This window comes from Oncorhynchus gorbuscha, linkage group LG01 (genome assembly GCF_021184085.1).
Source record: "Oncorhynchus gorbuscha isolate QuinsamMale2020 ecotype Even-year linkage group LG01, OgorEven_v1.0, whole genome shotgun sequence".
In the NCBI taxonomy this organism is placed as follows: Eukaryota; Metazoa; Chordata; class Actinopteri; order Salmoniformes; family Salmonidae; genus Oncorhynchus; species Oncorhynchus gorbuscha.
Window position 1 is genome coordinate 44,924,164 of NC_060173.1, and position 27,815 is coordinate 44,951,978.

The following is a 27,815-nucleotide window of genomic DNA, read 5'->3' on the forward strand; positions in this document are numbered from 1 at the left end:
TTTGACTGTACACTAATGTACTGTACTCTACCGTGAGGTCCAAACTTGTGAAACATGGATGTCTGGTCAGAACCCACCAAATGTGGTCTTGTTTGGGGGCGGAGCTCATAATAATAATAACCAGTGTATAGAATAATACACAAATATGAGAAATAAATATATTGCTTATTTCTTTGTGTACCTAATTCCGTTAAAGTAATTCTGATGTAAATCCACTTCACCTACTGTAGTTTAATAACCAAAATGTTATTGTTTTTTTAAACTCAAGGTGTCATATCATAGCTGACACTCCAATCTTTCTGCAGACATTTTTTACATTTGAATTCGGAACAGATATTTAACAGAGTATTTGGAAAACGTGGTCGCATAAACTGAGGGAGATTTTACCGTAATTCTGTTACCAACTTTGCATCTGCGCAGCTCTTCCAGTACATGTATTTTTATTAAATGTTCTGTGTAAATTGTTGAAAGAATTCCTTGCGCATAGAGTTGTATGGTTGGTTAAACTTGTAAATAAATAGTTTTTGTTTGGCATACATTTTAATGTGAAAAGTCGGGAGTCAAATCGTAACCCGTTACCGTGGAATTTCCCCTCAGTTATATGTTCCAGTCTTGTATCTCTCCCTTACCAGCCAACAGACTCCCAGCAGCGGCGTCTCCCAGGCTCAAAAGTCCTCAGGGCGTCCCAGACATCAAGTTCTGGGCTGGGACTGGGCTCTGACTGAGAGTCTGGGGTTAGGTTGGAGGCTGACTGGAAGCCCTCATCTTCTAACTGGTCCAAACAAGGTGGCACCTGGTTAGAGCACCAACAAGAGATCATTGATTATAATGACTAATCATCCAGTGCCTGTAAAAACAAATCAATTTGGTCTGACATATTGACTACAGTACGTTTTACCATTGTCAAAAAGGAACCACTCACTGCAACCAAATTAACTGAAATTCGACATACATCCACTCATATCAGTGTCAGTCTTACCCGTATGGCTAGCCCAGTGACATCAGCATTGCTGGGAACAGGAGGCAGATTGAGCCTGATGTCCAGGTCTGAGGTACGGGAGTGTTGCAGGGCTCCAAACAGAGACATCCTGGTCTCCTTCTCAAACCTCTCCTCTACGTCGGACCTCCTCCTCAGTGCCAGCAGGCCTGTGCCCGGAGGAGCATCCATCAGACCCAGAGTCCCACACAGACCCTTCAGGGATCCCCACTCCTCCCCACACATCAGGGCCCAGGCTCGGGCCTCCAACCTCTGCAGCTCCTCGCTCTGGTAGCCTCCCAGTGGAGGCCTCCTCAACACGGGCCTCTCCCTGCGCATGTAGTCCCTGCTGAATGAGGCCGGGGGTGGGGGTGCAGAGCCAGTCAGCTGCACCAAGAGCTCCAGCACAGAGTCCAGCTCCTTCAGACCCGAGGCGGGCCCCTCACTTAGCCTCCCCAGCTGCTCCTCCAGCCTCTCGGCCTCGTCCTGGCACCCCGCCACTCGCAGGTCAAAGGATATCATAAGTAGCTTGTTTCTGGGCGGGGTGGTGGACGTGGCACTAGGTACTGACAAGAACCCTTTTGGGGAGCCCTCCTGGAACAGTTTGGACAACAGGGCCCCATAGGCACGCTTTCTGAGAGTGCGACGGACCCCCTCTCGAGACACCCCTCCGAGAGCACGACGTTTCCATGACACCCCAGTGAGGCTGCTGTCACACAGGGAGCCCAGGAGTTCAGTGATGCTGTTGCTGTTACTGCTACTGTTGTGACTGCCAGATTTAAGGCAGACATCTGGACTGGAGTACATGGTTGTAGCTGGTCAGTTGATGTGATTGATTACTTCTGACCTATGGATACAGATATTTTTTTTAAACGTACAACATTAGAACATACTGTAGTGTAGTTTGAGAGTTGAGTCAGTGCAGCATAATCATTTGGAAATCAAGCTAGCGCCGAAGCATTCAGAAGGTATTCAGACCCCTTCACTTTTCCACATTTTGTTACCTTGCAGCCTTATTCTAAAATGAATTCAATTAGCCCCCCCCCATCTACACACAATACTCCATAATGATGAAGCAAAAACAGGTTTAGACATGTTTGCAAATGTATAAAAAATAATAATAATAACTGAAATACCTTTACAGAAATACTCAGTCCCTTTGCAATGACACTCGATATTGCCCTCAGGTGCATCCTGTTTCCATTGATCATCCTTGAGATGTTTCTACAAGTTGATTTGAGTCCATCTGTGGTAAATTCAATTGATTGGACTAGATTTGGAAAGGCACATACCAGTCTATATAAAAGGTCCCACAGTTGACAGTGCATGTCAGAGCAGAATCCAAGCCATGAGGTTGAAGAAATTGTCCAAAAGAGGTCAGAGACAGGACTGTGTCAATGCACAGATCTGGGGAAGGGTCCCAAAACATGTCTGCAGCATTGAAGGTCCCCCAACCCGATGCTCACTCTGACAGAGCTCCAGAGTTCCTCTGTGGAGATGGGAGAACCTTCGGGAAGGACAACCATCCCTACAATACTCCACCGATCAGGCTTTTATGGTAGAGTGGCCAGACAGAAGCCACTCCTCAGTAAAAGGAACATGACAGCCTGCTTGGAGTTTGCCAAAAGGCACCTAAAGGACTCTGACCATGATAAACAAGATGCTCTGGTCTGATGAAACCAAGATTGAAGTCTTTGGCCTGAATGCAAAGTGTCTGGAGGAAACCAGGCGCCGCTCATCACCTGGCCAATACTATCCCTACGGTGATGCATGGTTGCAGCATCATGCTGTGGGGATGTTTTTCAGCGGCAGGGACTGAGAGACTCGTCAGGATCAAGGCAAAGCTGAACGGAGCAAAGTACAGAGAGATCCTTAATGAAAACCTGCTCCAGAGCGCTCAGAACCTCAGACTGGAGTGAAGTTTCACCTTCTAACAGGACAAGCACACAGCCAAGACAACACAGGTGTGGCTTCGGGACAAGTCTCTGAATGTCCTTGAGTGGCCCAGCCTGAGGCCAGACTTGAACCCAATCGAACATCTCTGGAGACCTTAAAAAAGCTGTGCAGCGATGCTCCCCATCCAACCTGACAGAGCTTGAGAGGATCTGCATAGAAGAATGGGAATAACTCTCCAAATACAGGTGTGCCAAGCTTGTAGAATCATACCCAAGAAGTTTCAACAAAGTACTCAGTAAAAGGTCTGAATACTTATGTAAATGTGATTTCAGATATATATGTATATATATGCACACATTTCTCAACCTGTTTTTTTGCTTTGTCATTATGGGTTATTGTGCGTAACGTTAGATTGGAGGGGGGAAAACAATTACATCCATTTTAGAATAACGTAACAAAATGTGTTAAAAGTGAAGGTGTCCGAATACATTCCGAATGCAGATATGTTTTTGTGGGTGGGTAGGCTGCACAATTAAGTGAGAGCAACTAACTAACATTAATAACATTTGATTTGATTAGCAGGGTGAAATTGACTAGTAGCTAGCAAGGTTAGCTGCAGCTAACTGGCGACTCCCTAAAAACACAGTATAACAAGTCAGATCTGCAAGCTAATGTTAGCTGCCTGGGTAGCTAGGCTAACGTCGAACAAAATGCATTTAGCTAGCGAGCCACGTTGTGAGCACCGAGATTGCAAAAAATAACTACATATAGGCATGCTAGCAAAGTGTATTCCATAATAATGCCTAACTAGCTAGCTGGCTAATGTTAGCTACCTTCAACTCATACATTGGTTTTCGGTCCTCCTTCCATGATGATGGTGCTTTTAGCTAGTTCAGTAACGGAAGGACCATTCGTTTTTAGCAAGTCAGTTAGCTAGATGTCTCAGTATACATGTTACTTGCCTCTATTTACTACTTTCTGTAGTTCATCATAATACGTTTCAAAACAAAAATGTACGTTATTTTGTCTGTTTCTTGTAAATCCACCTCAACTACACGTTGGACCCGCCCACTCAACCTGAGTGGACAAAATAACAGACCAGGCTATTTCATTGGTTAACTCCAGTACGTTTGTATGACATACTTCCGGTAACAATGATTGCGCGCTAAAGTACAACTGACAGACAAGTCAAATACGGTGTATTTGTGCCGACATTGCCCACCAACATCTACCTACCACTCCATTCACATTTAGCTAGCCTCTACCAAGTCCAAATTGTTCCCGGGTTCTTCTGGCCGTCGTGTTCCAGCCAAGAGAAGTGGACAGCGTCGATTGTCGTGGAAGAGGAAAAGAGAAGGAGGAATATAATTTAGCAATTGGGTTCACACAGGAGAGAGCTTCAATCCAGGCTGTCAGTGAGGCCCAGTTTCACGGCATCAAATAAACAACACAGACAGACAGAGGAAATCAAGACGAAACATAGCCATTTATTGGACTGCTTCAGTAGCAGTGGGGGCTGGTGTGAGGATATATAGGAGGACATCCACATTGTAATGGCTGGAATGGAATAGTTGGAACTGAGTCAAACGTGGTTTCCATGTTTGATACCATTCTATGAATTGCATTCCAATCATTACAATGAACCTCCTATAGCTCATCCCACCAGCCACCACTGTTTAGTAGTTTCTTTGAGCCTAAGGATTTGAGAAGTCACACATGCAAATTAGAGGAGGCTGATGTGGGGAACTATAGGAGGACAGGGTCATTGAATGGTATTCATTCAGCGTTTCCCAAACTCGGTCCTCAGGACTGCACATTTTGTTTTTTGCCCTAACACTACACAGCTGATTCGAGGACCGAGCTGAATTAATACCATTCAATGACCCTGTCCTCCTATAGCCCACCCACCAGCCTCCTCTGGTTTGCATGTGTGACTTCTCAAATCCTTGGGCTCAAAGAAACTACTGAAGAGTGGTGGCTGGTGGGAGGAGCTATAGGAGGACAGGCTCATTGTAATGACGAATGCAATTTATGGACTAGGTCTGGGAAACGCTGTATTAATTGAAAGCTATCAAACGTATGAAAACTACGTTTGACTCCGTTCCATGAATTCAATTCCAGCCATTACAATGAGCCAATCCTATAGTTCCTCCCACCAGACTCCTCTGAGGGGAACACTTCTCAGATTGCAGTGTGAATTGTATTTGTTTGTATCACAGGAGAGAAGCCTTACTACTGCTTCCTGTGCTGGAAGGGTTTTAGCCTCACACATGTCCTAAAGGTAACTGACATCAGAGAGTAGTCACTACTGAGAAGCCGCACTGCTCCCTATGTGGACCAAGTTTTTCTCAGCCCCAGCATCTAAGGGCACACCTAATGACACGCACAGAGAAGCCTAATCATTGTTCCAGTGTTGGAAGAGTTTTTCTTGGAAGAGTGCTTCACTGCATCAGACAACTAACTATTCATACTAACCCAAGGTAGTAGTCATACTCAACATTCTCCAAAGAACTGAATCGGTTTGAGATTAATTTACTTCATGGTTGTGATCAGTTTTAGAAGTCAGTACTTTATTGTATTTTGTTAATATGAAGAGTAATTTTTTGATGCAAACTTAATTTGGTTACATTAAATCAATAATAAAAAATACAAAAATTCCTTTATTTTACTTAAGCATAACTGCTTCCTTACTGACACATTTAGTTCAAGATACAGCCATAGTGAAGGGCCAAACTTTTAACATTTTGACTGGACAAACCTGCCCTCCATTGTATTCAATGCAGAGGCAAATCTCAAAGTAGCTATGAATCAATTACTTCATATTTGGCAAACTTCCATATGTAGAAAGTTTGGTGCTTCTAGTGAATGGATCATGTTGTTATTAACCAGGCTTGACTTTCCCTCGAAATACTTAATATGCATGTGTGTCTATCAGTTACATAGCTTGCATGGCTCATCACAGTGGGTGGGATATTTGCAAATCATAGACTAATAAACTTGATGATTCATCTACATATTGTAACATTCATGAAACCGATACAGCACTTGAACACTCAAGACGAGAAAAAGGTCACTTTCTGAACCCATTCCACATTGATACCACTCTCACCTCAAAGACACACTCTGTACATCATCGCCCCACATCTGGTCAGTACCTGGTCCTGTGTCATTCATAACCACAACTGTGTGGAACGGACTTCTTCACAGTGTTATTGTTCGTTTTAATTTTCACCAAAGTTTCTTCCTCCACGCTAGGCCATTGGTGGGCTGTGAAGCCCCCTTCCCCCACGGTGGTCGGAATCAACACCTCAAACTTCATTAGAAGCTATGAAACCCATGGAGGTGAAACATGCAAGACTGCTAGTAAACACAACGATCGCCTGCCGAGCCGAGGGAGGGAGTGGCATGGCTCACTGCTGTACTGTGGATGGAGGCTGAGGTAGGAGCAGACACGCCAGGGGCCTGCAGATTTTAACCTGATTTCTGGTCTGGAAGAAGACACCCTGTAAAGAAGCAGACTGATAATTCTGTTTTCATAGCCTACTATATGATGTGTGTTGTATCATTCTCAATCTGGCTGCTAGAGGTGCACATAATAATTCAAAATCTTATCAACAAGATCATTCCCAAATAATATTGACTCCCATATAAAAATGTACATATTTTTCATCAGCAATCAGATTTCTCCAAATACAGTACAAGTCTAAAAAAAAGTGGGAGTTATCAGTGATAGCGTGTAGGACGTTGGGGGGGTTGTTGAGATAAGGAAATGTAATCACTCTCGCTGTGGCAGCAGCCTTGAAGTTCTCTGTGTGTGTGCATATCTAGTTCTGAGATCTCTGAGCGTGTTAAGAACATGGACTCCCTGAGAGTCAGTCTCTCTATGCTATCCCCATCCCTGCTTCGACGTTTGTTAGGCAACTAGACCAGCCAAGTTTTTTCTTTCACCCCCCCCCCCATCCAAATGAATTCTTAGCTGTACAGTAAGTGCTTGAATTCATGTTCTCAAAGCAGTTTTTATGTAAGACCATCACTGGAGACGTTATGATAATATGTCTGTTTACGTTATAAACACATGAGGTACTCAGCCCTGAGTGTTTCAATCCTAAACTCGGCCTGAGGCTTTAGTACCTAGAAGGCTGCTCGTGGTAGATCGCTTGGGGTGATTGTATCCAGGGGGCAAGTTGTTAAAAGTTAACATGGTCAACAATCAGGATTACAAGGGGGATATCTTTTTTTAACAAAACTATCCCTCCCTCAAATTGACCCGATTGCATCATTAGGCCCATGTTTTGGGCGTGGAACTGTGGATGCAAGTAGAGTATGAAATGTGATCAAAAGGTTGTGGAACATCTCCATCTAAACACACAAAGGGCATTAGAGTGGTAGAGAAGGACACGAAGCCAAGGACATGGATGTCTCAGTTTATTCATGGAGGAGTGAATGATGCAACCTGTATGTAATTGCCCCATCCACACAAGCCTCTTGAGAAGTGAGTGATCCGTTACAAACAGATCAGGTAACATAATCGACGTCTTCTGAGCTGCCTTGGATGAGAAAAATGTTGGGTTTCATTAAGGTCCTGCACTAATTTCCTGTCCCATTTTTCTTAAGTCACGGCACGTTCACAAGGAAAGGATAGATCTCGACAACAGCACAACAAATTTGTTTTTTTTTTCTTCTCCCCCCGGGACTTAATGCATAGGATTATACAGTTAGAATACGGTATTTCAACATGTTGTCTTTTTACAAAGGTATATGTTATAGGAAACAAGAAATTAAAATAATTACTGCACAGCAGTAAGAAAGGTAATTGTCGAGTATAGATAGTCGTTTTTCATACACACAGAGGAACAGCTTAGAATCACCGGGCAAAAACAACATTGGAACCATTTGTGCTATACTCAATATTCTACATTTGTAACTTTGTCTTAAGACTCATTTAGGAATGCCAGACATTTTAGGGGGAAACCGTTTGGGGTTGGCTACTGCTTTACACTTATTTGGGCTGTTGCCATAGCCATCATGATCCTACTAAAACACACACACACACACACACACCACTGACACCCAAAATAAATGCACACATCAAATCTGCAACCATAGAAAGTATACTGAAATGTTTTCAGCCTATTGGCACGCAATGCCTGCAGCAGAACTGTAGCAGTTGATAGCACATACATATCACAATCGCAAATACATTGCTGTGTCTTCTATTACTATAACCGCTTAGTTATATCACCGATAAAACAATACAAATGATATTATTATCATCATATAAGGCACGTTTTGGTTAAAGAAAGGCTTGAAAAAAGCTTTTGCATCACTCGGTCAGGAGTGGAATCTGCTGTGGTAAACAACAGCGTCAGAGGAGGATGTAGACTGGATGCAATTAAGAGCAGAAACATCCCCCACTGATGCCATTATGCAGTGTGCCACTCCGTTCTGTGCTGAGTGGGCAGTGCCAAGTGCGGCTTGGCCAGGGTGCCAGGCTAGCTGCTGTGGAGACAGGCAGGCACAGGCTCTGTGCAAACCTCACTCTACCAAAGGCAGGAATATCACTAACATTCTGGGGTCTGGAACTTAAAACATCTATTCTGACACTAGACCACGCACTGACTGATGGTCAAATTCAGGGAGATTGAAAATTACAAATCTGTGGTCGCGTGAAAGATGAAAATTGAAGATTTGACTTGGCAAAAAATTATCCAAATTATAAATCAGGCACCAGCTCAACTATGGCCTACTTGAATGCCATATCAATTTGTATTGCAATGAATTATTGTGACCATGAATTAACCTGACTTGTGACACATCATACCAATGCATGTTGTAGAAATCATTACTCATTGAAAAGAGTACCATTCTATTTAGTACCGTTTGAAGCTTACAACGTAACTCATTATGGGATATTATGACAGTGGTAATTTGGCATACAACGGCATAAGGAAACGAAAAACACGATTAACAGCATGTACCATCATGGTCATATTACTTAGTAAGTTGGTTACTGTACGATATCTCCTATCATATTATTTCTATTTCTCACCTCTGCATATTTGTACTCGTATCCTAAATAAAGTATTGCTGCATCGTTACTGAAGATGAAATGGTTCACAACAAATGGTAGAAGTAACACACATGAGTGGGATATGAATGATCCCCATTGCTTGTGTCTGAAAGTTTGGATGTTATTGCACGGCTGTTATTAAATGTGTATGCTTGACTGGCTACATAGAGGAATTATTTAAAATATATTCAATTATCTGTTATTTTGCTTTGCTTGCACAGAATCGGGGGGGGGGAGTCTGCAGGGTAAAACTAACTAAGGTTGTCAAAAGTAGATTTTTTTTTACCCTTTAATACATACAGTGCTTAAGTTTCAGTGGAATGTGTTAGTATGTACTCCTACAAGGGGAAACAGATGCGCTATTGATCTCTGAATGCAAGGACCTACGGGTGTATTGGCAGCCACAACATTCGATCGAGCTCTGAAGCATGTGAACACATTTTCTAAACACAAATAAAACCGATCATTTTGAGAGAAAAAAAATCACTATTGACAGCCTGTCATTTCTAATATCCTGTCCCAGTCAGTTAGCCTGTCCCAGGCATGACCCTTTGGTCTGTGTAGAGGAGCTCAGTGGGAGAACAGTTTCCTGTGTGTCGGTGACTAGTGGAGATTAAAATGACAGATAGGGCATCCACCCTGTGGCCTGACAGTAGGCATCCCGTGCACGCACACACGCACACAAACCCACATTCACACACTGGCTATAGAAACACAATCCACACCACAAGGCGGTCCATTTAAAAAGATAATATCTCCTCGTAAAGCTTTCCGCATTAAGACCTCACAATAAAAAATATATATAATACAATTCTTACAACTTTTCTAGACAGGAATAAATTGAACATCTGATTATCTCTTTGTGCCATGAGTGATCGACACAGGGGCTTATTTCCGGCGGCTGGCCCCCTGTTGCATTGTGGGAACAGCCAGAGTGAGCAATGAGGACCACCTATTTCAGTTTCGCAAGTGGACTTAAGTTAAGGCGTACCTATGACGGCATGTGTAACCCATCCTCATCTATCTCTCTCTTTGCTTCATTGGTCCCATACTGCGCCACTCTGCAGACTCTGAACTGTCCCACATTCTGGGCCTGCTGGGTTGAAGGTGTCATCATCAACATCAAGGCCCTGTGAGGCCATCTTCTCAGTTTCTCTCTCCTTTGCCAGGAGAAATAAGCCCCTGTGGACACTGGAGGCACGGTACCATCTCCCTCCCTCCATCTCCCTGGCCCCTCCAGTAGGTTAGAGATCTGTCACTTTGTTCTCCAGGGCGGCTGCTATCTGCTGCAGCCGCAGGGTGAGCTGTTTACTCTGGGCTGCTGGGTCCTCATCTAGGGATTGGATGATCTGTAGGGAAACAGGGAGGGAGGGTGGAAGAGATAGGGGGGGGGCAGAGAAATACAGACAGAGGGTGGAGACAGAGAGTCTTTGGAATCGCTCTAAAAAGTCAAAAACATGAAGAAAAAAGCACAGCATTCTCCCTGGAATGTAAAGTGAATGGCCTCTTACCCCGTCGTAGTATTTGCTGGCGTACTGGTAGAGCTGATACAGAGCCACTTGTATGTTGAGTTTGTCTGTGTGAGTCTGGGAGACGCAACATAGGATTCAGAGATGCATCTTAACAACAGACAAATCATGGCTTGAGTCACACATTCTTATAGAGAGCAGAACGAACCACGTCTATGACCGACTTTATAAAATGTTAACTTCACTAACGTCTAGAATAGTGCACCACTAAGAGTAATACCAGAGATATGGGCTGTGTCCCAAATGGAAACCTATTCTCTACATAGTGCACAACTTTTGACCAGCAGCCTTTTGACCGGGCCTATAGGGCTCAAGTCAAAAGTAGTCCCCTACATAGGGAATATGGTTCCATTTGGGACGCAACCTATATCTCTGTGGGTTCTGGTCAAACATAATGCACTATACAGGGAATAGGGTTCCATTTGGAACGCATTCATAGATAGAAGGCAGAGAGAAAGGTGTTTCTTACCCGAGACACTTCTGCCAGATGAGTGTTCATGTCCTGGTCGCTGACTGATACCATCTGTCTGATGCCCTTGTAGTAACTATACACAGACAGACAGAGATACGATCATAATCTCTATACATTACATACTGACGAGCGTCAATGCAAGCCCAGAATATGACTGCACTGGTAGCAAGAATCTAAACCAATTGTTCAGGTCATTGGGGACTGCTGACGATACGTACTCATCAACCATCTTCTTGTAGGTGGAGATCTCCTTTGCATAGAGTAGTTTGTTACTTGGAGAGTCCTAGGGGAGATTAAAAAAATATGACCATTATAATATTGTTCTCTTATCTTTTACCTCACCAGAGGTAAACAACTTTTAAGAGATGTTGACCTCATCACCTCCCTCTTTCTCCTCCTACTCATCTCCCTCCTCCCTCTTTCTCCTCCTATTCCCCTCCTCCTACTCATCTCTCTCCTCCCCCTCCGCCTTGGACTCACCCTGCTGAGTTTGTGCTCACTCTTGGTGCAGGCATCCATGAAGGTTTGAGCAATGACGGATAGTGACGCGTCCACCACCTCAGTCACGTGGACGTCGAAGATGAAGTGAGGGTTCTTCAGGATGTTCACCCAGAACCTCAGAGGCAAACTGGTGGGGAGGGGGTCAAGAATAACTACCAAGTATTGACCAACAACAGCCCTAAAAAAATGACATCTTTTTTTTCATTCTCACTCTCTATCAGGGACTGATTTACACCTGGGACACCAGGTGGGTGCAATTAATTATCAGGTAGAACAGAAAACCAGCAATAGTAGTCTGGACCTCGTAGTGTATAAACACATCTTCACCATTCAGCGGAACCAAATTATAGTACAAGCCAGTGATGAAAGTGAGTTATTTTTGTCCAACTTAAAGCGCATATGCATCAGGCATGCCAAACCAATTGCAACCCTTTCTCTTTCAAATACCCTGCATCTTCAAAACATAAGTAAACTACACTTAAAGAATGCTTAAGTAAATAAGCGTGCTAATGAGCATTCCAAACACAGATCCATACAAATCCTCCAATACGAAGTTGGTCCCGAATATCAAACGAGGCTACAATAGACCAGGAGTACTTCTCCCTGATCACTTTAAAGGCTGCACCGACTGAGACAGACTAGCATAGGAATTCATATTGGCTGGCAACACCTCCCGGGACATTGAGAAAACAAAGGCAAAAAAAAAAAAAAAAAGAGATGTGATATAATGGTACAATTAAATTAGCTGGGGACGTAATTACCATGTTTGTTTGTCATTATGGCTGATACACACATTCATATTTAATCCAAGAGGCCCCGGTTGTTTTGATAAACAAAACAAGCACCCGCCAACTGAATATGGTGTAGCATAATTAAATCACTCATCTCCCATCCTCACAATCGCCAAGTCAATCACTGACATCTATATGCAACACACTGTATTGAATACTTGAGCTTTAACCAACTTGACAGTAATTTATGTACTTAAAATGCCACAGGAGCACTCAGACTGAGAATGCAGAAGAGATAGAAGTACTTTTACATTTGCATTCCACATACTGATTACTTAGTCCGTGTGTTTCTTAGAGTCATCTCTGGAAGTGTGTGTGTGTGTGTGTACCTGTTGGTCTTCCAGATGTGGATGGTCTCCTCATCCACGTTGTCATGTTTGAGCGCCTGCTCGTCCAGGAAGTCAAAGAAGTACTTGATGGCGGGCGGCACCACCGCCCCGGAACACAACACGCTGCGGAAGAAGTCATCCACAAACTGCTGCAGTGTTCCCTGGAAGGAGGCAGACCAACAGACACAGCGTGAGGCAGGCCAACAGACAGAGCGTGAGGCAGGCCAACAGACACAGTGCGAGGCAGGCCAACAGACAGAGCGCGAGGCAGGCCAACAGACACAGTGCGAGGCAGGCCAACAGACACAGTGCGAGGCAGGCCAACAGACAGAGCGCGAGGCAGGCCAACAGACACAGTACGAGGCAGGCCAACAGACAGAGCGCGAGGCAGGCCAACAGACAGAGCGCGAGGCAGGCCAACAGACACAGTGTGAGGCAGGCCAACAGACACAGTGCGAGGCAGGCCAACAGACACAGTGCGAGGCAGGCCAACAGACACAGTGTGAGGCAGGCCAACAGACAGAGCGCGAGGCAGGCCAACAGACACAGCGCGAGGCAGGCCAACAGACACAGTGCGAGGCAGGCCAACAGACAGAGCGCGAGGCAGGCCAACAGACACAGTGCGAGGCAGGCCAACAGACACAGCGCGAGGCAGGCCAACAGACACAGTGCGAGGCAGGCCAACAGACACAGTGCGAGGCAGGCCAACAGACACAGTGCGAGACAGGCCAACAGACACAGTGCGAGGCAGGCCAACAGACAGAGCGCGAGGCAGGCCAACAGACAGAGCGCGAGGCAGGCCAACAGACACAGTGCGAGGCAGGCCAACAGACACAGCGCGAGGCAGGCCAACAGACACAGTGCGAGGCAGGCCAACAGACAGAGCGCGAGGCAGACCAACAGACAGAGCGCGAGGCAGGCCAACAGACACAGTGCGAGGCAGGCCAACAGACAGAGCGCGAGGCAGACCAACAGACACAGTGCGAGGCAGGCCAACAGACAGAGCGCGAGGCAGACCAACAGACAGAGTGCGAGGCAGGCCAACAGACACAGTGCGAGGCAGGCCAACAGACAGAGCGCGAGGCAGACCAACAGACAGAGTGCGAGGCAGGCCAACAGACACAGTGCGAGGCAGGCCAACAGACACAGTGCGAGGCAGGCCAACAGACACAGTGCGAGGCAGGCCAACAGACACAGTGCGAGGCAGGCCAACAGACAGTGCAGTGCAGAGGCAGGCCAACAGACAGAGCGCGAGGCAGGCCAACAGACACAGTGCGAGGCAGGCCAACAGACACAGTGCGAGGCAGGCCAACAGACAGAGCGCGAGGCAGGCCAACAGACAGAGCGCGAGGCAGGCCAACAGACACAGTGCGAGGCAGGCCAACAGACAGAGTGCGAGGCAGGCCAACAGACACAGTGCGAGGCAGGCCAACAGACACAGTGCGAGGCAGGCCAACAGACACAGTGCGAGGCAGGCCAACAGACACAGTGCGAGGCAGGCCAACAGACACAGTGCGAGGCAGGCCAACAGACAGAGCGCGAGGCAGGCCAACAGACACAGTGCGAGGCAGGCCAACAGACACAGTGCGAGGCAGGCCAACAGACAGAGTTCGAGGCAGGCCAACAGACAGAGCGCGAGGCAGGCAAACAGACAGAGCGCGAGGCAGGCCAACAGACACAGTGCGAGGCAGGCCAACAGACACAGTGCGAGGCAGGCCAACAGACAGAGCGCGAGGCAGGCCAACAGACACAGTGTGAGGCAGGCCAACAGACACAGTGTGAGGCAGGCCAACAGACAGAGCGCGAGGCAGGCCAACAGACAGAGTGCGAGGCAGGCCAACAGACACAGTGCGAGGCAGGCCAACAGACAGAGCGCGAGGCAGGCCAACAGACACAGTGTGAGGCAGGCCAACAGACAGAGCGCGAGGCAGGCCAACAGACACAGTGCGAGGCAGGCCAACAGACACAGTGCGAGGCAGGCCAACAGACACAGTGCGAGGCAGGCCAACAGACACAGTGCGAGGCAGGCCATCAGACACAGTGCGAGGAAGGCCAACAGACACAGTGCGAGGCAGGCCAACAGACACAGAGCGAGGCAGGCCAACAGACACAGTGCGAGGCAGGCCAACAGACAGAGCGCGAGGCAGGCCAACAGACACAGTGCGAGGCTGGCCAGAGTGGTAGGGAGCTGCCAAGTACCTTAGTGCAGCCCGATACCTGCGACGCAGTCCTTTACACAGCGTCTATGACCCACACCTTCAAACCAGGTTTTGTTCGAAGACTGACCATCACTTATTATCACATAGCATCCTCAAAGAGCTTTTCTTAGAGAATGAATCTCACAGATCCCTTTCTCGAATGAAATGTAACTGTACTGAAACATGGCAGGCCCACCGTGACAAAGACCAGTGGTGTGAGACAGATTTCCTTGGTGGCTTTGTTCATGGACTAGTCCTCATATAACCTTCTTATGACTTTTGTACGAACACTGTAGTTAAGCCTGGCAGTGTAGTTATACCTTGACAGAGAGCAGTCGTGTGAGATAGATCTCAGTGATGGCTTTGGTCATGGACTTGTCCTTCATGCTGCCCCTCTTGGACTTCATCTCATCCAGCTCATCAGGCCGAACCAGGTGGAACACCTTGTCGTCGTCCAACAAAGAGTTTCCTAGTAGAGAGAAAAATCATTTTAACTTTCCAGTAACACACTACTTAATGCCAGCTGACATATTGCATTATCATGTGGTTATAATGCATTGAGAGACATGTCATCAGCATGCATGACCCCTTATAATGTCTTATTGGCATCTCCTAGTGATCACTTACTCTCCTCTTGGTTATCCTGGTTCTGGTCGTAGTTCTGTTGAGTGTGAAGGACCCGGGACAGGACTAGAGTAGCGTTGTCTCGCACCTGAAAAACACACACCGTGTTCAGCTACAACTCAACATCGTCACTCAGGTCAGCTGATTGCCATTGGGTTTCAGAACCTACTTCATACTCCATGCCATTGATTAGACAGTGCCACTGTCACGTGTATTGGGCATATCGCCTGTGGCATTATTTCATCATGTATCCAGTAAAGAGCTGAATTAAGACTTCTCTCTGACCCATAACGGATCAGTCTCTAGATGACTCACGTTGTAGTGGGCCAGCGTGTTGATGCGCCTCCATCTGCCCTCCTTCTGGGACGTCAGGTCCAGGTCTGACAGGATCTGCCCCGTGGAGCCAGGGCGCCACTCTGTGGCAGGGGCAAGAATAGCAGCTTAGAACACCTGCCAGTCATGACTCAAATCTATTGACGTCCACCACCACTCCACTTACTAGATGGTGCTCATCGTTACAGACTTAAGGGTGTTAATGTGTTCAAATGCAGTATCTTCACAACACATGGGTCGGGAATACTGAGTGTGGGTGTGTGTGTTCTCTTCTCACCCAGAGTGACGCTGTCCACCTTGGGTCTCTGAGAGTAGGGCAGGTTCCTGTACACCGCCTCGATGATCTTCTCCTTCACCTGGGACACCGTGTCGCAGTTCAACACCTTGACGGGCGTCACGTCTGGCCCCTCCCCGTGCACGAGCACCTGCAGAGTCTGAGAGGAGGAACAGAGCCAAATGCGTGAGGTGAGCCTGCAGTGGCAACGTTACCGTGGCAACTACTGTAGGCAGGTGGTAGTCTTTGACAGCTCACAGGTGCCGTCACCTCGTTCTGGTCTGCCTAACGAGCAGCTGCCAGCAACGGACTCACTCCCGTCATTCTGGCCAGGTGACCCAGCTCGCAGCTCAGACGGAATCCAAACAAACTGACGACTCCACAGGGAGACTACAGATTATACAGATTCTTTGTAATTGAAAAAAAAAGTCTGTCGTAGAAAGACTATGTAATTACTTTGTGTCATTCTTCTTCAACTCAATGAGTCACGGGATGCTAGCTACCGCAACAGGATCAGTGATTGTGTATAATTTGATAATTGTCCTTGAAAAAGGAACTATCACAGGATTTCTCTACTTAGGTAGACAGCTGGGATCTAATTATCTGCTATTAGTAAAACACATTAGTTAAACACAGGTACTTCTGACGAAGGTAGCCCATATACAGTGAGTCAGAACTTGAATTGCTACGGTGTAGGTAGCCTATATACAGTGAGTCAGAACTTGAATTGGTAGTGTAGGTAGCCTATATACAGAAATATATATATAAATATACATACATATACAAAAAGGGTCTTGAATTGGTACAGTGTAGGTACGGTAGGCACAGTATAACGTGACATAAAGGGTCTTGAATTGGTTCAGTGTAGGTACGGTAGGCACAGTATAACGTGACATAAAGGGTCTTGAATTGGTTCAGTGTAGGTAGGGTAGGCACAGTATAACGTGACATAAAGGGTCTTGAATTGGTACAGTGTAGGTAGGCACAGTATAACGTGACATAAAGGGTCTTGAATTGGTTCAGTGTAGGTACGGTAGGCACAGTATAACGTGACATAAAGGGTCTTGAATTGGTTCAGTGTAGGTAGGCACAGTATAACGTAACATAAAGGGTCTTGAATTGGTACAGTGTAGGTAGGCACAGTATAACGTGACATAAAGGGTCTTGAATTGGTACAGTGTAGGTAGGCACAGTATAACGTGACATAAAGGGTCTTGAATTGGTTCAGTGTAGGTATGGTAGGCACAGTATAACGTGACATAAAGGGTCTTGAATTGGTTCAGTGTAGGTACGGTAGGCACAGTATAACGTGACATAAAGGGCCTTGAATTGGTTCAGTGTAGGTACGGTAGGCACAGTATAACGTGACATAAAGGGTCTTGAATTGGTACAGTGTAGGTAGGGTAGGCACAGTATAACGTGACATAAAGGGTCTTGAATTGGTACAGTGTAGGTAGGCACAGTATAACGTGACATAAAGGGTCTTGAATTGGTTCAGTGTAGGTACGGTAGGCACAGTATAACGTGACATAAAGGGTCTTGAATTGGTACAGTGTAGGTACGGTAGGCACAGTATAACGTGACATAAAGGGTCTTGAATTGGTACAGTGTAGGTACGGTAGGCTCAGTATAACGTGACATAAAGGGTCTTGAATTGGTACAGTGTAGGTACGGTAGGCTCAGTATAATGTGACAAAGGGTCTTGAATTGGTACAGTGTAGGTACGGTAGGCACAGTATAACGTGACAAAGGGCCTTGAATTGGTTCAGTGTAGGTACGGTAGGCACAGTATAATGTGACAAAGGGTCTTGAATTGGTACAGTGTAGGTACGGTAGGCACAGTATAACGTGACAAAGGGCCTTGAATTGGTTCAGTGTAGGTACGGTAGGCACAGTATAACGTGACATAAAGGGTCTTGAATTGGTTCAGTGTAGGTAGGGTAGGCACAGTATAACGTGACATAAAGGGTCTTGAATTGGTTCAGTGTAGGTACGGTAGGCTCAGTATAACGTGACATAAAGGGTCTTGAATTGGTTCAGTGTAGGTACGGTAGGCTCAGTATAACGTGACATAAAGGGTCTTGAATTGGTTCAGTGTAGGTACGGTAGGCACAGTATAACGTGACATAAAGGGTCTTGAATTGGTTCAGTGTAGGTACGGTAGGCACAGTATAACGTGACATAAAGGGTCTTGAATTGGTTCAGTGTAGGTACGGTAGGCTCAGTATAACGTGACATAAAGGGTCTTGAATTGGTACAGTGTAGGTACGGTAGGCACAGTATAACGTGACATAAAGGGTCTTGAATTGGTTCAGTGTAGGTACGGTAGGCTCAGTATAACGTGACATAAAGGGTCTTGAATTGGTACAGTGTAGGTACGGTAGGCACAGTATAACGTGACATAAAGGGTCTTGAATTGGTTCAGTGTAGACGCAGTATTAAAAAAGATAAAAGGGTTCATGGATGCGACACATAATTGCGATCAGGGCAGTCAGTGAAAAGGCAGTCAGAACAGACTCGGAAGAACACAATAGCAGTGGTAGCTGTTGTCAGGGGGGGGTGGTGGTAACCATAGTAACGGTGTGGCGTCACTCACCAGAACGCAGTACTCCACGTCGTCTCCCAGCAGGCCCGTGTCGTTCAGGGTGTACTTGGCCTTCTTCACTCTGGCGTCTACTGGACCTTTCTCGATCTGGTGCTTGATGGCTCGGAACAGTTTGTACAAGGGCTCCCCTGCAGAGTCCTGTTGACAACACAGGGGGTCAGAGTGCAGTCAGAACACTCGCTACATTGTTGCATCTCTGACACTCTTCACATAATATGAAATGTCCACAAAAATAATGTTTTTCTTAACTCAGGAGGCTCCTTAACGCACACACACATACTAATGACATATCAGCAATATATTGAGTGTCATGTCATCACCTTGAGGAACTGGTACAGACAGATGGACATCCAATTACATAGCATCCTCTCCACAACGGTCTCCGACCTGCAGGACAGGACAAAACACAGGGCTGAGTGACACATCTCAACATTTCTATTACAGTCTCCGACCTACAGGACAAAACAAAAGAGTGACTGACACATCTCACAATACCAATAAAAAAGCAACCTTTAGAATGAATTGCTGTAACCCCTCTCCATTCACAGGACCTATTGTCAGGCATTAGCACATCCAATGAACAGCTATGTGTATGTGGAGGATGTTAGAACAATAGACCAATCAGCATAATTAGCTCCTCCATTGGAGATAATTACACATGTTGTACTGCAGCACAGCCACTCAAAACACTGCCGAGCACAGTTGACAGTTGACATGTCTGTTACACTAGACAACCAGGCTCTGTTCAGGATCTCCTTTCTGCTGTGAACTGGAGATGGCCACTGTCTACAACGCTGGTGTTGTAGGCTGAACGGACAAGCCACTGGCGGTTAGGTGTGATGTTGGCTGCCATGGGAAACCAGAACATACGCTAGTAGAACTAAATCTACTGAAACTAAAGCCACCAAAGCTAAAGCTACCAGAGCTAAAGCTACCAGAGCTAAAGCTACCAAAGCTATAGCTACCAAAGCTAAATCTTACGAAACTAAAGCCACCAAAGCTAAAGCTACCAAAACGAAATCTAGCGAAACTAAAGCTACAGCTTTCAAAACTAAAACTACCAAAACTTAACCTACCAAAACTAAAGCAAACAGAACCTAAAGCTAGAGAGTAATACCCCTGACCTGCGCAGCATGAGTTTGGGGTTCTTGCTGTCGACATAGTTCCCCATGAGCTCCAGCAGCAAGGTCCTCATGATGTCAGTGTAGTACTCCAGCTTCCCGTGCAGAGCCACCGTCAGCAGGGAGGCAAAGTACACCTTGGCCCGGGCGTTGAAGTCTGGACGGCCCTCCAGAGTCTTGATGAACTACACACACAATGAAGATTGACAGAAGTCCCCGTTAACGACAATCCAGTTCACATGAACTGTTGGTAAATCTTCCAACTCAAACAATGGAAGGGAGATCGCAATCATCTGAAATAGCCATCTCTCCAGGTCTCCTTTCCTTCATCTGCTCTAATATGAACAGATTAGACTGGTGACGGCATAACACATATACAGGCCACCAATATATCCAACAGGCATCCAACACAGCTTTCACCTTTCATCGTTTTTTTTTTAGATCAGCGCAGATTAAGATCAGGGAAACAAGAAGAGAAAGCCTCTTTAGACTACTGAAATACAACCAGATATATTATTTGGCTAGGCTCAATGTGCCTTACGTTAATGAGGAAGGTTTTGGAGTTGAGCAGGTTGGAGAACTGGTTGAGGGCCTGGGCCACGATGGCCCTCCGTGCCTCAGGGATGTCCAGCTTGCCCGTGATCATCACATCATTGGCCCCGTCCTTGGAGGGCAGGAAGAAGACGCGGTCCGTGTAGGTCTTATAGTCCAGGAAGGGGATTCGCCCCTCGCTCAGGTCGTTGGTATGGTCCTCCATCTCTATCATCAGGTCTGACAGGGGAGAGACAAAGAAACATCTAAGTACTTTGCACATGTCCTCATCCTTAGACTTTTGAGCAACATACAGTAAACATTTCCTCCCTTACAAGCTTTTTTCACATGATAAGCTTAAATTTCACAAGCAAAAACATATTTCCCCGCGTATTACATTTAGAGTTCACATGTTAACACCAGCTTTTCACATGTGAGGAGAATAACATGTCTTCACCTCAAATCTCACTTTCACATGTGGAATTGCAGATACACATGTGGGATTTAAACAATGTTATTCCTACACATTTTCTGTTGTAGTGGGAACAGTAACATTAGTAATCTCAAAACATTATACTTTAATGAAAATGTTTTTATATGTTTTTTTATGTTTAGCTCACAGAATATAATTTAAAAGTATGCATTAAGGTGTCTAATATAATAAACGTGGCAAAAATGAATGTAGACATTAATGAAATGTATTTCTATAGCTTTAGAAATACTTGTAACAATGGTTGGGGAGTGCCAAGATGGAGGCACGGTGGCTTCAAAACAGTACCCCTATCAGTCATCTAGTGTACAGTGCATTTGTAAAGTATTCAGAACCCTTGACTTTTTCCACATTTCGTTACGTTACAGCCTTATTCTAAAATGGATTCAATTGTCCTCCTCCCCTCATCAATCTACACACAACACCCCATAATGACAAAGCAAAAACAGTTTTTTAGAAATAGTTGCAAATGTATATATATATATTTTTTTTTAAATATCACATTTCCATAAGTATTCAGACCCTTTACTCAGTACTTTATTGAAGCATTTATGGCAGCGATTACAGTCCGCAAGTCTTCTTGGGTATTACCCTACAAGCTTGGCACACCTGCATTTGGAGAGTCTCCCATTCTTCTCTGCTGTTCCTCTCAAGCTCTGTCAGGTTGGATGGGGAGTGTCGCTGCACAGTTATTTCAGGTCTCTCCAGAGATGTTTAATTGGGTCCAAGTCCGGGCTCTGGCTGGGCCACTAAATGACATTCAGAGACTCGTCCCGAAATCACACCTATGTCTTGGTTTTTGCTCTGACATGCACTGTCAACTGTGGGACCTTATATAGACAGGTTGGTGCCTTTCCAAATCATGTCCAATCAATTGACTTTACCACAGGTAGACTCCAATGAACTTGTAGAAACATCTCAAGGATGATCAATGGAAACAGGATGCACCTGAGCAAAATTTCGAGTCTCATAGCAAAGGGTCTGAATACTTACAGTCTCATAGCTAAGGGTCTGGAAATAAATTGCAAAATAAACAACTGTTTTCACTTAGTCATAATGGGGATATTGCATGTAGATTGATGAGGGAAACAATAATTGAATCCATTTTAGAATCAGTCTGTAACGTAACAAAATGTGGAGAAAGGGAAGGGGTCTGAATACTTTCCGAATGCTCTGTATAGATAAATCATGGATCAGAACCCAAAATAAAATCTTGTTTTACTCCAATGTTTGTAAACAAAGTAAATGTAAACAACCACTGTATAGCCTAAGAACATGGTTAAAACTAAATGTTGACATGATGCCTGGTCAGACCTTGTATCAACAGCGTAGTCTATGGATTTGAGAGTGGTTGCATTTCTCCAGCCCCATCCCTCAGCTTTTTACTGATACTGTGGCGGGGAGAACACTTTGCCAATGTTTCAATTAAGGATTGCCGCTTTAAACACCTTCAATAGTGTAATAGTGTGTGAGTTACTTTTGTGCCATGAATATCAAGCAAAACTTCCCAGTAAACATGAAATAAAGAAAGCCATCCAAAAACTGAAAAATGGGAAAGCACCATGACCTAAAGGAACACCCCCAGAAGCCGTCAGACTCTGAGAAAGCAACCGAAGTGCTGCACCAACTCCTGGGACAGATTTGGATAAAGAAAAAGTGCCAAGCAGATGAATGTGTCGATGAAGAACTTCATATGAAGTAGAAGGAATGTATAATTATGTAAAATATTGTGTAATGAAGACCCTTGGTGGCCTTAGGCAGTTCTGCTTAACAGCTGTGGTTATAATGTAGTACCTGTGAACTCTTTCTTGCAGCGGTCTCGTACACTCTCCTCCAGATTCTCCAGCTGGTGTTTCACCTTCTCATACTCTCTCTCAGCCTGCTGGCTCTTCCTCCTACGCGCACACACACATATTGCTATATTGTAATTATTTCGCTATTATGGCCTATTTATTGCCTTACGGGAGTATTATCTTACCTCATTTGCACACACTGTATATACCTTTTCTACTGTATTATTGACTGTATGTTTGTTTATTCCATGTGTAACTCTGTTGTTGTTCGTGTCGCACTGCTTTGCTTTATCGTGGCCAGATCGCAGTAGTAAATGAGAACTTGTTCTCAACTGGCTTACCTGGTTACACACGCACGCACACACACACACACACACACACACACGCACACGCACACGCACACACACACACACACACACACACACACACACACACACACACACACACGTAAAACTGTGCATTTCGGTCAAGTGTGCATCATTCAGCTGGCTTGGCTCCGTGACTCCAACTGAAGTTGTCGGCCACACATGCATGGAGAAAGGCGGTATGGTGTACTGTCCGGTATGCTGTGGTGTATAGTGTACTGTCCGGTATGCTGTGGTGTATGGTGTACTGTCCGGTATGCTGTGGTGTATGGTGTACTGTCCGGTATGCTGTGGTGTATGGTGTACTGTCCGGTATGCTGTGGTGTATGGTGTACTGTCCGGTATGCTGTGGTGTATGGTGTACTGTCCGGTATGCTGTGGTGTATGGTGTACTGTCCGGTATGCTGTGGTGTATGGTGTACTGTCCGGTATGCTGTGGTGTATGGTGTACTGTCCGGTATGCTGGTTGTGTAGCTTACCTGTAGCAGTAGACAGAAATGAGGATGATGAGTAGCATGGGGACGATGACTGCAGGGATGATTAAGAGAGATACCTCGTTCTTCCTCTCGTAGTGCACAGAACCCACCACCCACTCTCCATTCCCAAACTTAATCTGAAGCACACAGGTCACAGCAGGAGAGTTATCATCAACACTGTAGATAGGAGAATGTCTTCAATAAAATATTGACAACTTTTAACATTACGTTTCCCTGACACCAAATGACTCTGAATCTATTTGGCAGGCAGAATTTAATTACCCATCTTCAGGAAACTGCAGATAAATCTACCTGTGACGTCCAGTGTGTGTGTGTGTGTATTCTCACAAGCAGGTCCAATGGGTCGGAGCTGGTGTCTCTGCGTCTGCGGTGACGTTTGGAGAGGGCCCGGGGCTGGCTGGATGGGGGGTCCAGGAACAGCTTGTCATCTTGTAGGGTGTTGACAAAGTAGGGGATGTCCCCCACAAACGCCTGGGCCTCCTTGGCTGTCATGGCCTTGGAGAAGCCTCGGCCCTACCATGGAAACCGTAGAGAATGGAATTATTGTGTAGATCAAGATTAATAACTGCAAGCAGGACTTTTTCCCAAAACATGTAACCTGAACTGGAAAATAAATAAAATAAAAAAATTAATATGCCATTTAGCAGACGCTTTTATCCAAAGCGACTTACAGTCATGTGTGCATACATTCTACGTATGGGTGGTCCCGGGGATCGAACCCACTACCCTGGCGTTACAAGCGCCATGCTCTACCAACTGAGCTACAGAAGGACCACATGTAGTTGTACCCTAGTTGTACCTTCCAGTGCATTTTGTAACGTTACAGCTGTCATGACTGTCCTGACCAGGTCAGGTTACAGGAGACCACAACCCTACAGATTATCTCTCAACCCCAACAGAGGAGGAGAGATCTAGGGGTCTGAAGATGTGGGGGGTTTTATGACCCCTCTCACCCCTGGTAAATCTCAGGCCACAGACAAATTCCTTTGTCCTGTTACTATGGAGAACCAGCCTCAGAACATTAAACATACAATGAAGGGACTTTGGAACAATGGTTTCCGTCAGCCACAATGGTGGTCATGACGATAGATGGAATATGAAAATGTATGTCATTATTGTTTTGTTATTAAAGATTAATAGATGACGTTATTACGAAAACATTGTAATGTGAAGAGTTTTCCTAGTATATGTTTGATGTTTATACATTGTACGTTGTATGGAAAATATCCAAATCAAAGAGAATGTTTTGGAGAAGATGAAATGTTAAGTTAGTTGTCTAAAATTGGATTTGAATAAAATCTAGACCTTGCCTCATTAACGTGGTACGCCCAGAGAATTGCCCTAAAGGTGGTTACGCCCACTTCTGACCCAAGGGTATAAAACCTGTGAGTAAAGAATTCACAGAGGAGACTACGTGATCCAAGCTGCAGCAAGGTCTAAAAAGTCAATCGAACACAGAACACAACGCAAGTTTGAAGACAGAGAAATCCTTTTCTACCCAAGCTACGGATGAGTAGCTGTGTCCAAGCGGGTGAATTCAAGTCGAACTACCTAGCCTCCATCTCCCATCGAATCGTGGTATCTAAAGGGTTTCATTCCTATGCTGTGAGCTCTGAGCTACAGAGCTGTCTGTCCTCAGAAGACCCCTTCCAGAGCAAAGGGTGAGGGAACAGACTCCTAAGCCCAAAAGGACACTGACATCGGGAGGACAATCAGGGAGGTGCGCAGGAGTAGTGCGTCATCGAACAGCTGAACGGTCCATGAAGAGAATCCTCGGCGATCGTCCCCACGTAATTACATCATTATATTCTGACCCATAAGAGCGGCAGTTTAGGCTAGGGTTAGAACAAGCACAGCTGACAAATTCACCCAAATGTATATTTCTCGTGTACTTTCTTTTTTCTCTCTCTTTTGAAATCTCCATTGTGGGTAACACGCGCCATAGTGTGTTGGCCGGTTATACTAAGTTCTAATCAATAGCCTATAATGTGTTTTGTCTATGTGTAAATTTTAGCTTTATAGTAAACAAATATTAAACTAAGATTGTTGTGGTACGAACTCATTGGTGAGACCCGGGTCCATGCAGATTCACGGGCTATACGACGTTCAGAACGAGATTGGTAGAGGCAACTGGTTAATTAGCGGCTGTTGTAAAATCGATATTCTGATATTCTTTTGAGTTAATTTGGGAAATAGAAACTCAATAAAAAGTAGTTTTCCCATGGTGCCCCAGGTTAATGAGTTAATAATTGCTTGATTCAGTTAATCACGCAATTAGAAACTTTAATCATTCGATGAACAACAGTCCTTTAGGAGCCTTTTGTCAAACTCCAAGCGGGCTGTCATGTGCCTTTAAATGAGGAGTGGCTTCCGTCTGGCCACTCTACCATAAAGGCCTGATTGGTGGAGTGCTGCAGAGATGGTTGTCCTTCTGGAAGGTTCTCCCATCTCCACAGAGGAACTCTGGAGCTCTGTCAGAGTGTCCATTGGGTTCTTGGTCACCTCCTTGACCAAGGCCATTCTCCCCCGACTGCTTAGTTTGACCAGATGGCTAGATCTAGGAAGAATCTTGGTGGTTACAAACTTTTACATTTAAGAATGATGGAGGCCACTGTGTTCTCAGGGACCTTCAATGCTGCAGACATTTTTTGGTACCCTTCCCCAGATCTGTGCCTCGACACAATCCTGTCTCGGAGCTCTACGGACAATTCTTTCTACTTCATGGCTTGGGTTTTGCTCTGACATGCATTGTCAACTGTGTCACCTTATATAGACAGGTGTGTGCCTTTCCAAATCATGTCCAATCAATTGAATTTACCACAGATGGACTCTAATCAACTTGTAGAAACATCTCAAGGATGATCAATGGAAACAGGATGCACCTGAGTGTGGGGTATTGTGTCATTGTGGGGTGGTGTGTCATTGTGGGGTGTTGTGTCATTGTGGGGTATTGTGTCATTGTGGGGTATTGTGTCATTGTGGGGTAGTGTGTCATTGTGGGGTATTGTGTCATTGTGGGGTATTGTGTCATTGTGGGGTATTGTGTCATTGTGGGGTATTGTGTCATTGTGGGGTATTGTGTCATTGTGGGGTATTGTGTCATTGTGAGGTATTGTGTCATTGTGGGGTATTGTGTCATTGTGTGGTATTGTGTCATTATGGGGTAGTGTTTCATTATGGGGTATTGCGTGTAGATTGATGAGGCAAATCATTAATTTAATCAATTTTAAAACAAGGCTGTAACGTTAAAAAATGTGGAAAAAGTCAAGGGGTCTGAATACTTTCTGAATGCACTGTATACTAGGTCAGCTCACATGGGCCAGGAAAAAAACTCCTGGCCTAAATCAAAACACAGTTTTAAATTTCCTCATTTCGAGTGCAACATACTCACAGTGACGATGATGATGGAGGTCTCAGTGATGATCTTCTTGGTGAGGGGGTTGAAGGCAGGGTTGGGGTGGTAGTCGAAGGGCTTGAGCTCCCTCACCCAGTTGTCCAGCTGGATGAAGGTCCTGAACACCTGGGTCTCAGAGGACCTATTGATGGCAGGGGACAGGAACCGGAGAACCGTGTCGTTCTTATTCAGTGCCTCCTGGAGGTACTGGGGGACGATGAGAGAAGCAGGAGAGGAGGAGAGGTGAGACCCACAGAATTAAAAAGATGCCATCTGCTTATTTTGTTTAGGGTGAGACCACCCTGAATTCCATACTGTTCCTGTACATATACAGAGGTGAAAAACAACATAATGGCTATAGTCTAACCATCACACTATGCTCATTCCAAGACACATACATTTTAGAACCACTATGGGCCTACATTAAATGTCGAGCTCGAATTTGTATTGATTCAGGATCTGCCAAGGCAGCAGCTACTCTTCCTGGGGTCCAGCAACATGAAGGGTAGTTGTATACAGTTCAGAACGGCCAGAATATACCGAATATTACCATGGAAAGATTGTGATTTCAACCACACGAGGTCTTCAATAAGTCAACTTTACCAGCCACCAGTTTGTGGGGCTTCCCCTACGACCCCAGCCCCAAGTCCCTGCCACCCAGGGAGAGAGAGAGAGAGAGAGGAGCAGAACAGATCAAAGCTGCTTAACCACATCATCAGCTGGAACCTTAATTCCTCTATTCAATACAGCCTCGAAATGAAATGCATAAAATTGCTGCTTATCCCGCCCAAGGCATCAGGGGCAGGAGTCTGCGTCTGCAAAGCCCCTACAGTAGCTCTGGGTGGACTGTGTGACATTAAGTCAAACTCGCTTGATTATTTCTGGAGGAATCAGAGCTTTTTTTGATGCAATCTTCCAGGTTTAAGGAATTATGGTCTATAATGAGGCAGTAATGCAGGCCTATGGCGTCTGTCTTCCTGATCACTGAAAGTTAGTTTATGGGGAGTAATTTAACCGTCCATATGT

The 27,815-nt window shown here is 45.3% G+C and overlaps 2 protein-coding genes across 9 annotated transcripts in view; both read right to left on the reverse strand.

Annotated features, from left to right (window-relative positions):
• Window positions 1–4,298, reverse strand: part of tubgcp6 (tubulin, gamma complex associated protein 6) — a 29,663-nt gene extending 25,365 nt beyond the window's left edge. The window contains exons 1-3 of one of the 5 annotated variants that reach the window (XM_046354158.1): window positions 4,109–4,298; window positions 980–1,823; window positions 630–793 (exon numbers count right to left, since the gene is read on the reverse strand). In XM_046354158.1, coding sequence (XP_046210114.1) covers window positions 630–793; window positions 980–1,783 — 968 coding nt within the window. In that variant the 5' untranslated portion in view covers window positions 1,784–1,823; window positions 4,109–4,298. Of the gene's footprint in view, window positions 1–629; window positions 794–979; window positions 1,824–2,112; window positions 2,240–3,705; window positions 3,941–4,108 lie in introns of those variants that run through there. The other 4 variants (XM_046354141.1, XM_046354133.1, XM_046354124.1 and 1 more) reach the window with 4 other exon arrangements.
• Window positions 4,299–7,282: 2,984 nt separating this feature from the next.
• The window catches only part of plxnb2b (plexin b2b), a 198,274-nt gene continuing 177,741 nt past the window's right edge, over window positions 7,283–27,815 (reverse strand). For all 4 annotated transcript variants that reach the window (XM_046354171.1, XM_046354180.1, XM_046354188.1 and 1 more), the window contains 18 exons: window positions 26,787–26,996; window positions 23,723–23,908; window positions 23,378–23,511; window positions 22,535–22,635; window positions 20,261–20,490; window positions 19,723–19,904; window positions 18,919–18,985; window positions 18,590–18,736; window positions 15,997–16,153; window positions 15,702–15,802; window positions 15,390–15,474; window positions 15,083–15,231; window positions 12,565–12,725; window positions 11,424–11,571; window positions 11,162–11,226; window positions 10,941–11,016; window positions 10,454–10,528; window positions 7,283–10,291 (listed from right to left, as the gene is read on the reverse strand). In XM_046354171.1, coding sequence (XP_046210127.1) covers window positions 10,187–10,291; window positions 10,454–10,528; window positions 10,941–11,016; window positions 11,162–11,226; window positions 11,424–11,571; window positions 12,565–12,725; window positions 15,083–15,231; window positions 15,390–15,474; window positions 15,702–15,802; window positions 15,997–16,153; window positions 18,590–18,736; window positions 18,919–18,985; window positions 19,723–19,904; window positions 20,261–20,490; window positions 22,535–22,635; window positions 23,378–23,511; window positions 23,723–23,908; window positions 26,787–26,996 — 2,379 coding nt within the window. In that variant the 3' untranslated portion in view covers window positions 7,283–10,186. The remainder of the gene's footprint in view (window positions 10,292–10,453; window positions 10,529–10,940; window positions 11,017–11,161; window positions 11,227–11,423; window positions 11,572–12,564; window positions 12,726–15,082; window positions 15,232–15,389; window positions 15,475–15,701; window positions 15,803–15,996; window positions 16,154–18,589; window positions 18,737–18,918; window positions 18,986–19,722; window positions 19,905–20,260; window positions 20,491–22,534; window positions 22,636–23,377; window positions 23,512–23,722; window positions 23,909–26,786; window positions 26,997–27,815) is intronic.